General features: G+C 35.8%; 1 protein-coding gene across 2 annotated transcripts in view; it reads right to left on the bottom strand.

The window, feature by feature from the left end:
- The window catches only part of GSK3B (glycogen synthase kinase 3 beta), a 199,592-nt gene that overhangs the window by 28,620 nt on the left and 155,588 nt on the right, over nt 1-15,384 (bottom strand). The window contains exons 9-10 of one of the 2 annotated variants that reach the window (XM_082624258.1): nt 9,377-9,415; nt 6,186-6,372 (exon numbers count right to left, since the gene is read on the bottom strand). In XM_082624258.1, the coding sequence (XP_082480384.1) occupies nt 6,186-6,372; nt 9,377-9,415 (226 nt within the window). The remainder of the gene's footprint in view (nt 1-6,185; nt 6,373-9,376; nt 9,416-15,384) is intronic. The other variant, XM_082624257.1, reaches the window with a different exon arrangement.

The raw sequence follows: 15,384 nt of genomic DNA, 5'->3' as shown, positions 1-15,384 counted from the left end.
CAGGGGATCCTAGAACACAGAAACACCAGTGCCAGAAAAAAAGAGAGGTGTAATAGTTATGGATCCAGAAGGTCAGAAGGATCTCAAAGTTTTCTGTCCCATATCTGTTCACCTCTCTTCTCCCTCTAGCTGATCACAGAAACACTTGTTTTGATTATATGAAAGTAATATTAACTAACATTTATGGCTATTTACTCATGGCACAGTAACAAACATCAAATTGCAGTTAGCTATAAGCTTTACTATATTCTACTCAAGTGTCTAATCTTCATAGTTCTGTTCATATGGTAGGTTTACCTTACTAATTAAAACAATAGTACCAACAACTAGAGGGAACATTAGAAATGCCCAATAAGTACAGGTTGCATGAATTAATAAATACTGTGTGTATTTAAAGTGGCAGGTATCAATCACTCAAACAGTCATTGAGCACCTACTATATGTAGATCAGGGATTACCTTGAGTTTATCTGGGGAAAATAGTATAGACTTCACTGAAAATTTGCTGTGAGGATGGAGAAGGGTTTTACTCTACCTATATACAGCAGAACCTCACTAATGACACCCTCCATCCCCCCCTACCTCTGCCCCCATGTTTACTATCTCTGCACTCTCTCTAGCTATACAACCAACTGGAAAGTTAGTTCTCCTTCTTCATTCTCTTGAATTAGCCAGTTTTATGCTGATCATCCATTAACTTCTATTAATTAGTATGTGCTTTAAAGTTGCATCTGCACAACAGTTACATCTTTGCCTTAGTAAATAAGATGACTATTTGCAAAGACTGCTCCAAAATCAGAATAGGGAGGATCAAACAGAAATAACACAAATTATTGACATCAAGTAGCACCTCTTTCCTGGACAGCTGTGTCCTTATATGGAAACACTGTTCAAGTATAATAGTGATCTAGAAAGATAGGGAGAAAGTACTACTAAGTGATCATAGCCCAGTTTCAGAATGGCTGCTAAGACAGGGCAGCATTTAACAACTTTAATAAAGAAGGGCCATATTACAAAATGATGTCATGTTCAACTTAATACATTGAGTTTTATGAAAAACCATTTCAAGGATATATTCACAGGGCCCATTTGAAGAGGTACAAAGATGCATGCACATCCTTTTCACTGAGATCCACAGAATCACATAAAGAGTCTGACAGCCACAGAGATTGCATGCCATGTCTACATATACCACATCCATGTACACACATATTCTTCAACTCCTCAAAGTCATATGCGCATTCAGACATACACAGAGTCATATTTATGTTTGATAACCTGGGCAAATATAAAAAGTTGAAATATCAAAATAAAACATTCTTCACTCCTTTTTAAAAACTTGTAACAATTAGATATGTGTGAACAAAGTCTGAATTAAATCATTTACTCTTTAAAACGAGCTTTTCTTTACTTTAGTTGATTCTATTATTTGACAATATGAAAACTGCCCACTCACAAAAGTCCTTCCAATATTTTAGAGACCATATTCTAAAACCTAAGCCAATTTATTTTCACGTTAATCTGTCTTATGAACACAATTTACTAAAGAACAGGTAAATAGCATTTACCAGGTTCTACATCATTATATTGCAGTAAGCCTTAGGATCAAATGAGATACCACTTCACACTCACTGAGACGGCTATTAAAAAAAAAAAAAAAGGAAGACAAGTATTTGTGAGGATGTGAAGAAATGGGGACCCTTGTAACATTCCTGGTAGGAATGTAAAATGTGCAAGCCACTGTGCAAAATGGTTTGGTAGTTCCTCAAGAAATTAAACATAGAATTACCATATGACTCAAAAAACCTGAAAACAAGTATTCAAACAAATTCATACTTGTACACAATGGTCATAGCAGCACTATTCACAATAGCCAGAAGGTAGAAACAAACCAAATGTCCATCAGTACAATGAATGGATAAACAAAATGTGGTATATCCCTATGCTATGGACTGAAGGTTTGTGTCCCCTTAAACTTCATATGCTGAAGCCCTAATCCACAATATGATGGTATCTGGAAGTGGAGCCTTAGGGAGGAAATTTGGTTATGAGGGTAGAACCCTCATGAATAGGATTAGTGGTCTTATAAGAAACGACACAAGAGAGGTGATCTCTCTTCACCATATAAGCAAGAAAGTAGCCATCTGCAAACCAGGAGGTGGGCCCTTGTCAAACACTGAATTTGCTGGCATCTTGATCTTGATGTTCCCAACCTCCAGAACCGTGACAGATAAACGTTTGCTGCTTAAACCTAAATGTCCATCGACAGATGAATGGATAAAGAAGATGTGGCACATATATATAATGGAATATTACTCAGCCATAAAAAGAAACGAAATTGAGTTATTTGTAGTGAGGTGGATGGACCTAGAGTCTGTCATACAGAGTGAAGTAAGTCAGAAAGAGAAAAACAAACACCGTATGCTAACACATATATATGGAATCTAAAAAAAAAAAAAAGGTTCTGAAGAACCTAGGGGCAGGACAGGAATAAAGATGCAGACGTAGAGAATGGACTTGAGGACACAGGGAGGGGGAAGGGTAAGCTGGGAGGAAGAGAGAGAGTGGCATGGACTTATATATACTACCAAACGTAAAATAGATAGCTAGTGGGAAGCAGCCGCATAGCACAGGGAGATCAGCTCGGTGCTTTGTCACCACCTAGAGGGGTGGAATAGGGAGGGTGGGAGGAAGACGCAAGAGGGAGGAGATATGGGGATATATGTATATGTATAGCTGATTCACTTTTTTATAAAGCAGAAACTAACACACCATTGTAAGGCAATTATACTCCAATAAAGATGTTTAAAAAAAATAAATAAACGTTTGCTGCTTAATCCACCTAGTTTATGGTATTTTGTTATAGTTGCCTGAACTGATTAAGACATGATATAATGAAATAGTATTCTGCCATAAAAAGGAATGAACTACTGATACATGCTACAACATGGATGAGCCCTGAAAACATGCTAAGTGAAAGAAGCCAGACACAAAAGGTCCCACATTATGTCATTCCATCATATGAAATACCCAGAATAGGGAAATCTATAGAGACAGAAAGCAGATTGGTGGCTACCCAGGGCTGAAGGAGGGATTAATGGAGACTGAGTGCTTAATGGGTATGGAGTTTTCTTCAGGAGCAATGAAAATGTTTTGGAATTTGACAGAGGTGATAGCTGCACAACAATGTGAATGCATTAAACACCACTGGATTGTTTACTTTAAAATGGTTCATCTTATGCTATTTTATCTGAATTTATTTTAACTGAATTTTATCTCAGTTTTTAAAAAAGCTTAGAAATTCATAAAATAACAAACTTAGTTGTTTTAAATTTTTTTTCTTTAGTAATAATAGAAAATTATTAGCCAGTGACTAAAGAGTCAAATGTAATTACTTCAGAAATGGTGCATGGGAACAGTGAAACTGAATCCTGGATTTTTAAATCTGATCAAAGAAAGGTTTAAGCAGCATCTCATTTTCAATCAACACATACAGGTGCACACACACATTGAAGAGTATGTATCAAAATATGTCTCAATTTAAGGAGAATTATTCTTCAAAATGTATCCATCATAAATATCATCTTGTATGCAGCATTTGAGTTTCTACCAAGTTGTTCACTTGACAAGAGGCTGTCTTGATTTGTGTATTCTGAGAAACAAAGTACTTGCTGGAGAAGATACTTAGCATGGGAAAAAACTCAATCAAGGTTCCCTTCAAAATTTGAGAAACTTGAAAGTTACCTGACAGAAATGGTAAAAAAAGAGGTAAAGAAATTGAGCACTGACTTAGTAGTTTCTGATGTCAAGACTCCACAGTTCCACTGGATGTCATTGTATACAAAAGCCTTTTAGATACCACTTTAAAAAGCAATCCACTAAATAATTATATTATGCAGACAATAAACATATACCTACAGTACAAAAAGGAAAAAATGTATCGTGTTATGTAAATGGATACATGTAGAATTTCCAATGGCAGTCTCAGACAGATTCAAAAAGTGCTTCGTATTAAAAACTTTAGGTGATGTAACCTAAAAAACTATATAGATGGTTCAAAAAGTAGCTCTACTGATAACAAAGACACAGATGTAAAAGATGCATATAGAGTTTGAAGAAAATTGTTTTATGAAATTTGAGATGTAAAAAAAATTCCTAACCTAATATTAACTTTATATACTATACAATTTTAAACACATTCAAGTTAACAAAAAGAACCCTTTTGGGATCTTCTAAATGGGAAAATAGAGGATCACTTTATATTCAAGGATTACCAGCTTTAGCATTAGAAAAAAGATTGAAAAGAGCTACACCATAAAATGCTAAAAGTGATTATTTTGAAGGCTAAAAGTAATTACTTTGGGACTGTGATTTTAGTTTTCTCTACCTCCTCTGCATTTTCAACATTTTCTTCCATCTACATGTGTTACTCGATTAAAACAAAAACAGCGGGCTTCCCTGGTGGCGCAGTGGTTGAGAGTCCGCCTGCCAATGCAGGGGACACGGGTTCGTGCCCCGGTCCGGGAAGATCCCACATGCCGCGGAGTGGCTGGGCCCGTGAGCCATGGCCGCTGAGCCTGTGCGTCCGGAGCCTGTGCTCCGCAACGGGAGAGGCCACAACAGTGAGAGGCCCACGTACCGCAATAAAAAACCCAAAACCAAAAAACAAAAGCAGTAAGAATTAAAAATAAAATTTATTTTCTCAAGAGGTCTAAAACTTGTATGATATGGAATCAATGAATTTCTGATCTGGAAGAGGCCAAGAGTCTCCCAGTCTAACCTTCTGCCAAATCAGAATCATCTTATCTACAATATTTGACATCATCCAGCTTTTCCCTGATATACAGATCAATATTCTGAAAACAGCTTGTTCCACTATTACCAGTTGAAAACTTCTTTATTGATTCATCAATAATTTTATTTAGTCTCTATTTATGCCAGGGGCTGAGGTCTTTATTTGAGGTATTTTTCTCAGGAGTCCCTGAAGTCTTCACTTTTCCAGGCTCTATATCCAATTCTGCTCCTTTGTATACCCTACCTGGCATTCATTAACATTCTTCTTAGAGAGGCATAGCCAGGACTTAAAACAACATTCCAAATGATTTCTGATGAGCCCTAGTCAAAATGAATAGTCCCAGGATACCTGAACATTTCTCTTAGATGAACGGAGACTACATCAGCACTGCCAGCATTACATAATAGCGACAGCTTAAGGTTACAGTCAACTGAATCATCCAGGTCTATTTTACTAGCAACTTAGATGTTCCAAATCTAAAGTTTAAGCAGCACATTCTTCCACAATCAATTTTAGAAAAGTTTAAATATGGGGGGAAAATTGGCTTTATAATGAAGGAAATATATCTATTTCCTGATCACAGAAAGCTCTCCATCCCCCTTCTATATTTTTAGCTTGACTAATCAATCAAAACAAGCAATCTATTTATTTCTTGTTTTACCTATAGGGAATTGTACACATTTAATGTTCAGTTTAGGAAGAAAATCATATCATCAGAGGCAGTGTGGTTGATGGATGAATGAAAAATGAACACAGAAATGGTGAAGAAATGACTATCCTTGGGCTTTTTAGAAACCATCAATGCACAAACTTAGTTTTCCAATCAGTGTTTTCTCAGCAGCAATGATGCCAAGCCCCAGAAGGGATGAGAATTTCTCTTCTACATCCCTTATATATAGAGAGTTATATTAAGTTCCAAGAAGGGGTTTATAGGACTCTAGTTTTCTCCATCTGTATAATGTCTAAAATTACAAAAATACAGCCACCAATTTATTCCCAGGTTAAAAAAACTTGATATAAGTCCTTGGGAAGCAAGAAATTTTAATATTCTAAGTTTCAGATACAAAGCTGAAGGTTAAATTATACATTAGTCTTACTAGTGATAAACCTCACTCAGTGAAATCTCTATATAACTTCTCCAGTGCCAAGATTTATCATAATCTGCTAAAAATTAGAGAAGCTATGCCTATTTGAAACTTTTTACCTGCCATTATTTTGTTCAAAACCATACAAGTGGTAGCCTAATAAGTGGTTAGATAGGATGCTTCCTACCTGCATAAGTACTTAATATGCCTACTTTTATCCTACACAGATTTAATTAACAGAGTGTCACTTCATACACATGTGTAATTTTCCCAGAAATGGTAAAAGAATTAAGTGTTAGGAGTTACCTTGAGTGGTGAAGTTGAAGAGTGCAGGTGTGTCTCGCCCATTTGGTAGTTTGACATTTGGGTCCCGTAATTCATCAAAAAATGAATGTGCACAAGCTTCCAGTGGTGTCAATCGGGCAGTTGGGGTATACTCCAGCAGACGGCTACATAGTGCAATCGCCTCTGGTGGAGTTCGAGGTCGGAAGACCTACGGTATAAAAAAAGAGAAGGTACAATTAATGTTTCCTTGTAAGAATCTTAGCAAATTATTCTCTGAGTACTGAGTTAATTCCCACCATGTACAAAAACATGGTTGCATTTGTGAAAGGAACCTTCTAGAATGAAAGGAGTTAACTGCATATGATTTACCACAGTGATGTGAACTGCTAATTAAAGACTATATGAGAGGGCTTCCCTGGTGGCACAGTGGTTGAGAGTCCGCCTGCCGATGCAGGGGATACGGGTTCATGCCCCGGTCTGGGAAGATCCCACATGCCGCGGAGCGGCTGGGCCCGTGAGCCATGGCCGCTGAGCCTGCGCGTCCGGAGCCTGTGCTCTGCAACGGGAGTGGCCACAACAGTGAGAGGCCCGCATACCGCAAAAAAAAAAAAAAAAAAAAAAAAAAAGACTATATGAGAAAAGCTCAGAGAAAAAACTAGGGGAAATAGAAAAAAAATCTACATATGCTAATCATAAAGCAGTACAATCAAACATGCACACAAAATGTGACAGGCACAAAAGAAAGCCTGGGTTCTGGAGGCAAGCACAACTAGAAGAATACAAAATTAATTTTAAAGTTTTGACTGCTGTGGCAATAGATAAAACGCTGCCTCTTTTGTGTGATTTTTTTAGCAGAACGATTATGGATAATGGACAGCACTGTTCAAATTTTGGCAATTAATATCTTCTAAAAAAGAAAAGCTGTTTTACTCTTAGTCTATAAATATTAATGATTTGGTATTAACTCTTCAATAAGCAGAGACTATTATTATTTGAGGAAATTCTTGAATATCCAGAACTTCGCAAAATGTCCAAAATTGTTTTTTCAGGTAGCTGTTGTCATGAACATGGCCAGTTTACCCTCATTTGAATAAATATTCTAGGGTTTTAATCAGGAATAGAGAAATGTATTTTTCACTAAGAGCTATTAATTCACAGAAAAAGTAAACTGAAAGCTATATTGAAGCAAAATGCAAATGAATAAATTTGCTTAAAGGAACAGAAAGCTTTCTACTCATCTATGTCTTAAAACTCCTAATAAATACATGAAACTATGAAAAATATACTGTGTTCTAAATTTTGGACAGTTAAAGAATAAAAGCAGAAGGGGAAAAACAAATAAACGAACAGAAAGCCTTTGAAACTAAAGAAAAATGAAACATATATCCCTTGACAGGAAGAACACAGAATCAAATAGAAGGTGTAGTAGTGGCAGTGGTGGAGGTGGACAGACACATAAAGAGAAAGAGATGTGTAAAAATGGAGGGAAATAGACCTAAAAGTGAGGAAAGGACATGTAGATTGTGACAAGGCACAGAGGAGCCTGGGAGGCTTAAGTTTTCCTAACGAGAAAGGCTCATGTAACATTTGTCTATTCGACTAGGCTGAAAGCAGAACTGGTTACTACTACAGAACTCATTAGGTTATAAGAGACTATTTAGAAGAGTACTCTACTCTGAAAATCTTGTTTTATTCCTTTTGTTTTTACACAAAGTTTATTATTAATAAAGATATTTTCCATGGAAATTGAGAGATTGGTTTGGGTAGGATATTAGAAATTTATTTCTGAACATTAAAGGCCTTAGTTAATTTATTTGGCTTGTTAGAAAACCCTCTCTCTAAGGTCAAAAACTGCTTTATCTTTATTCTTTTGAGTAATCTGACTTGCCTCAGTCAAGGAGTTACTGTATTATTTGAAATGTTTAGATCTTACACTGTTCTTAGTCATTTCCCCCTTTCTTGCTCCCCAGCCAGAACCATAATCAAAGTGTGAAAGAAAATAATCAGTGAAAATATTTAGAAAATTTTTCATAAAAATATTAAGCACTACTGACATATTTTATCCCTGAGGGCAATTTGCATTTGACAGCATATGGATTTATTTTGCTAGCTAGTCTAATAAAAATGTCTCTGCACCAATATGGTAACACATAAGTAGAATTAAAAGTACCACCACCAAAAGCAGAAATAAATATCTTCTAACGTTCAAATGCAGGGTAGTTAGACAGTGAGTGTAGTTTAAATGAAAAAAAAAATTGTGTTATTGCTATTAATAAATCAGTATTGTAAGCTTATTTCTGATTATTAAAAAAAAAGTCATCCACATCTTTCTGGTTTCTTACTGGCTACAAGTGACCATCCATGTTGGTACTAAGACACATATTAGCTTATTCTTGCCAGGGAATCCTAACTCACAGTATCAAAGAGTTAAAAACAATAAAGAAAAAAATTCATTCCAAGAGCCTAAAATTAAGACTTAACCTGCCTTTTAAAAATGTATCCATTATTAATTTAAACCCCTTGAGAGATTCTTGATGAGAGAAGTCTTGGTTCAGTAATCTATGGATACAGGTTAAGTGGAAAATTATGTGGGGTCAAAACCCAGTGTACCCAAAGTCCAGATTTCTGACCATAAGACTGGGTGTGGTAGCATGCAACTTTCAAAAATCACAGGCCAAACTAGAAATAGCTCTTCTGAATTATGTTTGTGTCTAAAGAAAAGGAAACCAGTAACTATTGAGATTTGGCTTCTTTTTTTGGCTGCAATGCGCAGCATGCAGAACTTCCCCAACCAGGGATCGAACCTGTCCCCACTTCAGTGGAAATACAGAGTCTTAACCCCTGGACTGCCATGGAAGTCCCTGGCTTTTAGTTTCTGCTGCTTTTCATTCCTTACAACTGCCTAACATTCGGAATCTTTGGTTCTGTGGATCTTTGTCAATATTATTCTTGTAAAAATAATAATTTTTAAACCCCTCAACTCCTAAACTTCGGCTTAGATGTCAATAAATCACTCAGGAAACTGACAATCTAAATATACTATAAGCAAAACCTATACCATACAGTGAGTAAAAACAGAAATCACAGCTACCTACATTGTTTTTACTATTACATTTCAAGAATGAATAACTATTTAGCCTTTCAAAAAAAGTTTTCCCCCTAGTTTTATAGACCTGCCCTGAAATTTTGGGAAAAAAAAATTAAGTACATACCCGAACTCCTGAGGTGAAATGTCCTGTTCCTGACGAATCCTAAAGATGAGAATGCAGTGAAATAATCCAAACAGGGGAAGTCAATCCAAAAGAGAATAGTCCAGCAAGGAAAAATATATCCAATGTTATAAGAAATCCATGGTGTGGGGGGGGGACATAGAAAATGTTTATACAGTTATAAACTTTAAACATCAGTCTCCACAGTAGCAAGTCCAAGTTTTAAAAATTATTTCACCACAGTGTATGCAAAAAAAATTTTGATTGCGCAATGGTGAGGCACAGTAAAGAAACATTTTAATTTTAGTTAATTATGTTCCGATGCCAGTGCGTTTATTAAAAAAATACAAAACCAAAAAAAGTTAAAATCAAAATGAAATCTAGAAGTAAAGTTCCCAAAGTAAAGTGTTTGGTCTTCTACGACCTGGATTCATTGTCCATTGACATGGCTTGGGAGGGGGCATATCAGACTGCTTTTAAAGATACGAGTTCCCAATTTGCTAATTTTCTCTATTAATGAATTTCAGTACACAGTATAAACATTTTTTGCTAAATTATTAGTGATGAGAGAAAAGTAATAAATATATTTAATTTATATTACTATAGATTTCAAGCCAGATATTTTCAATTTGTGTGAGCTAACAAGGATCAGGCCACCGCGGATTATTCTCCATTTTGGATTGACTTCCCTGCTAAGAGATGTTTACTGACATTCTCATTATCTTAGAGGACTCTTCAGGAAATTGACATATCACCTCAGGAGTGCGGGTATTAACTTACTTTTTCTACTGTGGGCTTTGCCCCCTGATACCCTCGCACCCATTACTTAGGAAAAATAATGAACATTCTTTCTTTTTGGAAAAACTCACTGAAAAAAATTCTATATCTTTGAGCACTACAAATTCAACACAGTTCCATCTGCAAATATGCCCAATTCACCCACCAAAAGCTAAACAAAAATATATACAATGAACAATACAACTAAGGGACAGTCACAGTTATAGGTGACATGCATAGTAATGTACACCAACACCTAGGCACAACGGAGCCAATTATGCAAAAGGGAGGTAGTAGGGTCTATTATGTCTAGGTATTGAGAACAAGAAATGGCAGACCTCACCAGTAGCTGTGAATTCCCTTGGCTATTCTAAGAGAATTTAACATTCTTTTAGGATAGTTTCCAGTGGGGGAATTAAATATTTTGCAAAAATAAATAATCCGCGGATTATTTTTAGTCTGCAGACTAAAATTTAGTACACGGATTAAAATCCGGCCCATCAGGATAAAAATCTCTCATGAACTTAAAACACAACCAGGTGGACAAAAATAGAAAACCAGACTAAAAAAACTGAGAGCACAAAGTAAGACTCAACTGGGCCAACTAATAATTAGTGCGCAGACTAAATATGGCCAGCCAAGAATGTCAGCAAGGCCATGAAGAGCCCAAAACACCCCCTGTAAAAACTAAAACCAAAAATAAATAAATAAAACAAAACAGAACAAAGCAAAAAATAAATAAACAAAAGAAGAAAACAAAAGAGAAAGGAAAAACTGAAAAGAACCAAAACACTGACATGAACTTTTAAGTGATTCAAATACTACCTCACCTGTGCAGCAACTCATTTTCTTAAATTGAAACAAACTCTCATCACAAATACTAGTCTATAGAAGAAACTAAGAGAAAAAATTCATTTTTTTCCAAAATAAATTCTCTGTGGTACTGAACAAATGCAAATGAGTCCTTAACAGAAGAATTATTCAAAATAAATTTGTATTTGGATACCTCAGAAAGGACAGAGGTAATTTTCTCCTTTACATGTCCTAGAATAGACTTTTGCCATCAAACATCAAATTTCAACCTGGAGCTAATTGTTATGACTGAATCATAAGCCCCTGAAAATTACCATTTATAAACGGTCATATATACCACATCAAGGCCTATTGTTGATTCTCATAGCATCAGCTTTCAACAATTCCACTATATTAAACAGCCAACCAGAGCAATGTAAGAATGCCTATGGGCAATGATAATTAATCTAAGTAGAATGCAAAACAAGTACTGTGCCTGGTTCTAACAGCTACTCCTCCCAAGGTTTCATTGTGATAAATGTACAATAGAGACACTGTTCTCTGGTCATACACAAAGTACACAAGCATCCAATGTTAAAAACTGATACACCATGAACACTCCTGAAGAGCAACCCTAATATATAAAATTATTTGCAATTTGTAAGCCTAAATACAGGACTAAAAGTGACACAATGCCATGGATTTGTTGAGTAGTTAATTATGCTAATTAATCAAGTTAATTAAGAAAATAACTTAAGTCTACTGAAGTGCTCATGTGCAGTACATAATTCATAAGAAACAAAAACATCCTTTCCTTAGCCACAGCAGAGCCAGCATTCAGTACATTTCAGCTGCACTAATTAAAAAGCTAATGGAGCTTTCCTGAGCTCTAATACACATAAGAAATATCATATGTGTGCTGATATCAGCATTTAACTATGAAATGAAATTTCTCCCTCTAATCTCATTTACTGATAAAATAGTACTATACTATAGAAGTGTGAATTACCAAATGTCCACTTATCCAATTTAATCTTTCATTGTTCATAAAATGGTTACTATAGTCAGCTTGATCTTCCTAAGCATATAATATTTTCTTTTCATCCACACCTCCTTATCTTAAGGGATAGTCCCCTAAACTACAGCAATTCCTAACTTTAGCGACACCTAAGCAAATCTAAATCCTCCTTCAAAAGTACCCACCCTCATTCCCCCTGGCCCTTCTATCACCCTTAAAGGAGGCTTCCTTTTCCCCTCCACCACCCATGCTGGAAATCTTCCCTATAATACCTATAGTATGTGAAACAACTTTGAATACCAATAGCACATAATCAAGTATATGGTTATATATTATTCAATACTTGCTTCAACTGAGTCAGTTATATCATCTCTAAGTTTTCAAAGAGGAGGACTATATATTTTAGTTCTTTTGCATCCTTTATGGTAGCCAGCACAGCACTGATTACATAAGAGATAAGTGTTTTAAAGAACAAATGATTAAGTCAGAAACAGATTTTTGCCTTCTTTTTCAATTCACCCTCAATCCTATCCTCTGCTCCCCACAAGTGACCTTGAAACTTATGTCTTAGCATTCTTTCTTTTTTATATTATTCTTCGCACATATGGACTAGCCACACTAGTAGCTGGATTTTAATGTGCAATAGTTTCCAAAGAAATAGGGGTAAAGCCAGTATAAACAGAAAAGTGAGGAGGTCTATTCACATAGGAAAATAGATGATGTAGGTAGAAAATTCAGTAGAGAACGTAGTAGATTTATGAGACAAGTGATAATGTACTAGCTGAGGTCAGCACGCAGATGGGGTTGAGTAATAATATAGAAATTGATTACCTAAGCAATAAACAAAACAGAAGTGGCAGACTTAGGAACCAATAGAAATCCCCAACACAGTTTTACGCTTTCTGGAATACATGTGAGCGAAACAAGGCAGACAGACCAGAAAAGGTAGAGTGGACTTGCAAAAAAAAAAAGTTTGACAGCAATTTTTGTTTTGCGCTCTCTAAGACCCTCTGAAGACATTTTTGGTAACATGTGAAACTGTAGTTAGTACAGGTAAGTTTACCAAGTGAAAAATCTTGTATTCAAAGGCGCAGGGAATAAAAAACCAACATTATGAAGAAAAGTCTTTTAAAAAATATTATAGTGGGGCTTTTTGGTTTAGCTTTAAGCATAGAGAATAATACATATAATAAGCAGTTCATCTGGTCTGAGTCCTTGATGGCTGAAATGGCCTCAATTTTCTGCTTACTCTATTAGCTAGCTGGAAACACTAGTATTCATTCATTTCACAGCATGTGGACCGTGTTCTAAGAAATCAAGTATGTAAGGACTGATTTTTGTAGATAAGGCTTTCTGGGATACTTAACCAATGATCCAAGGTCCTCACATACCCTAAAGACAATCAAGTATTAAGTAAACTTAATACTTAATATTAAGTTTTGGCATACATACTCATGTATGCCAAAAATTCAGCAACAAACATTTTGAGGTAATAGATATTCATTTTATTACTACCATTCAAGAGAGAAATTAGAAACTGATACAATACATATGGTATGAATTGATAGGTACTACAGGAGTAGTGGGAATAATCATGTGGTGGGAATAATCATGTAGAATTTGGATAATTAGAAAATGTTTCACGGGAGAAGTGAGATTTGAGGTGATAGAAGGTCAAGACTTGGTAAGCAGAGAAAAAAAGAATGTTCTAAGTGTTCACTAGGAAGCGGTAGAAATGAATGTGGCTTCTCTGGGGAACCATTAGGAGAACAGTTTGACTAGACCAAAAAATTCAGCATGACTGCATGATCCCTGCAAAGTGAGGACAACACTGTCATATGTAGCTAACATATTAAACAGCAATAGGTCAACAGAAAGAGACCAAGGCCCTTGGGATTCTAATTTACTTCCTTCTACTAACCAGATATATCATTTATGAATTTCATTACTCTGAAAGAATATACAGACATCTGTGTTATCTAACTGACCTCACAGGATTACTTATTACTGGGATAAAGGGGAATACCTGTTTTAACTTTAAACAAAATGTTACTCAAAATTGGGAAGAAATTTATATAACTATTACAATGTAACCTTATTAGAAACCCTTAATCTACCCTAACTAAACACTAAGCTTTTAAATTCATTGCTTAACTGTATGCATTTAAGGGTGAAGGAGCTGGAGCACTTGGGAAAGACTGCGTTTAACAGACTAGATGCCTCAGGAAAGGTTAAGAGCAGGACAAAGAACTAAATCTCTTGTTTTTCTGGAAAGGAAAACCAGAAATGATTAGGAGCAGAGTGACTGGATAATCTGTCACCCAAACTAGGACAGTGAAGAGTGTGAAGGAACGTGGCATTAATAATTTCACTGGACAAGCATAAATTGGGACACATGATCACTCTTGTCTCTATGTGTATGGTATGTCAAATTTTCCTAAAGGCAATGAGGCATCAGAAAACTTTTAAATAGGAGTGACAGTATCACATGTGCTTTTAAGAAAGCTGACTTTGACAGCAATGAGGATGTGGAAGATAGGAAGGAGGGAACTCAGGATGTAGGAGGTTGTTTTAACAATTCTATGATACAATGATGGGCTAAACTAAAGTCAGGGCAGTGGAGACAGAGAGGACAAATCACAGAACTACACTGGAGGTACAATCTTTACATTTACTCTGAACTAAAATGAAATAGTCCTTTATATGCATACTTTGTTTTCAAAAGAATTTGGAGAAAAGACACAACAGCTAATTTCTATCTTACCAAAACAAAACAAAAAAGACAAAAACAAAAAAAATTTGAGGCACAAAGAATGGGAGAAGTGCTTAAACTAGATCATTACTTCATACCTAACAGAACTGTCATTTGACCAAATCTCCATGTACCAAATGCAGAATATTTCAGCTTCTTCTCTTCTTCCAACCAATCTCCATCTCTGTTTAATTTTCAATTTACTTTTATTATCACTTCCTTTTGCTTCCCATCTGGCTTTTATTCTTTTAAGTGTACACCATACACCAGTGGGGAGGTATTTATCCTCCCCACCCTCACTCTCAATAGTCGTCCCTGTTTCAAAACATTAGAACATATTTCCTTTCCAACTTAAGCCTCAAATGCGTATCCAATGAATTAGGTTGTTATGGCTATTAAGTAATAGTCAAGGCCATCTTATTGGATTTCTAAATTCTCAAGATTCCCGCTATATATCACACTAGGATTATTTCATTGTTTTGTCCTTCTGTTTGCTGTCTTTCTTACACATCTTAATACCCTCACCTCAATGTTTCCACAGTAGACATTTTCTCCCTTGATCTTTTTGTCTGCCTACATTTTTTGAGAACAAGAGCTCCTGGATCTGGGGATATAGCTGTACTACACTGCCGCATAGGAAAGGAGGGTTTACATGCTCACAGCTTCAGGAAA

Source organism: Mesoplodon mirus (assembly GCF_964341445.2).
Source record: "Mesoplodon mirus genome assembly, chromosome: 6".
NCBI classification, from domain to species: domain Eukaryota; kingdom Metazoa; phylum Chordata; class Mammalia; order Artiodactyla; family Ziphiidae; genus Mesoplodon; species Mesoplodon mirus.
The sequence above is the reverse complement of the archived record's forward strand: the minus strand, read 5'-3'. Positions and strand labels throughout refer to the sequence as shown.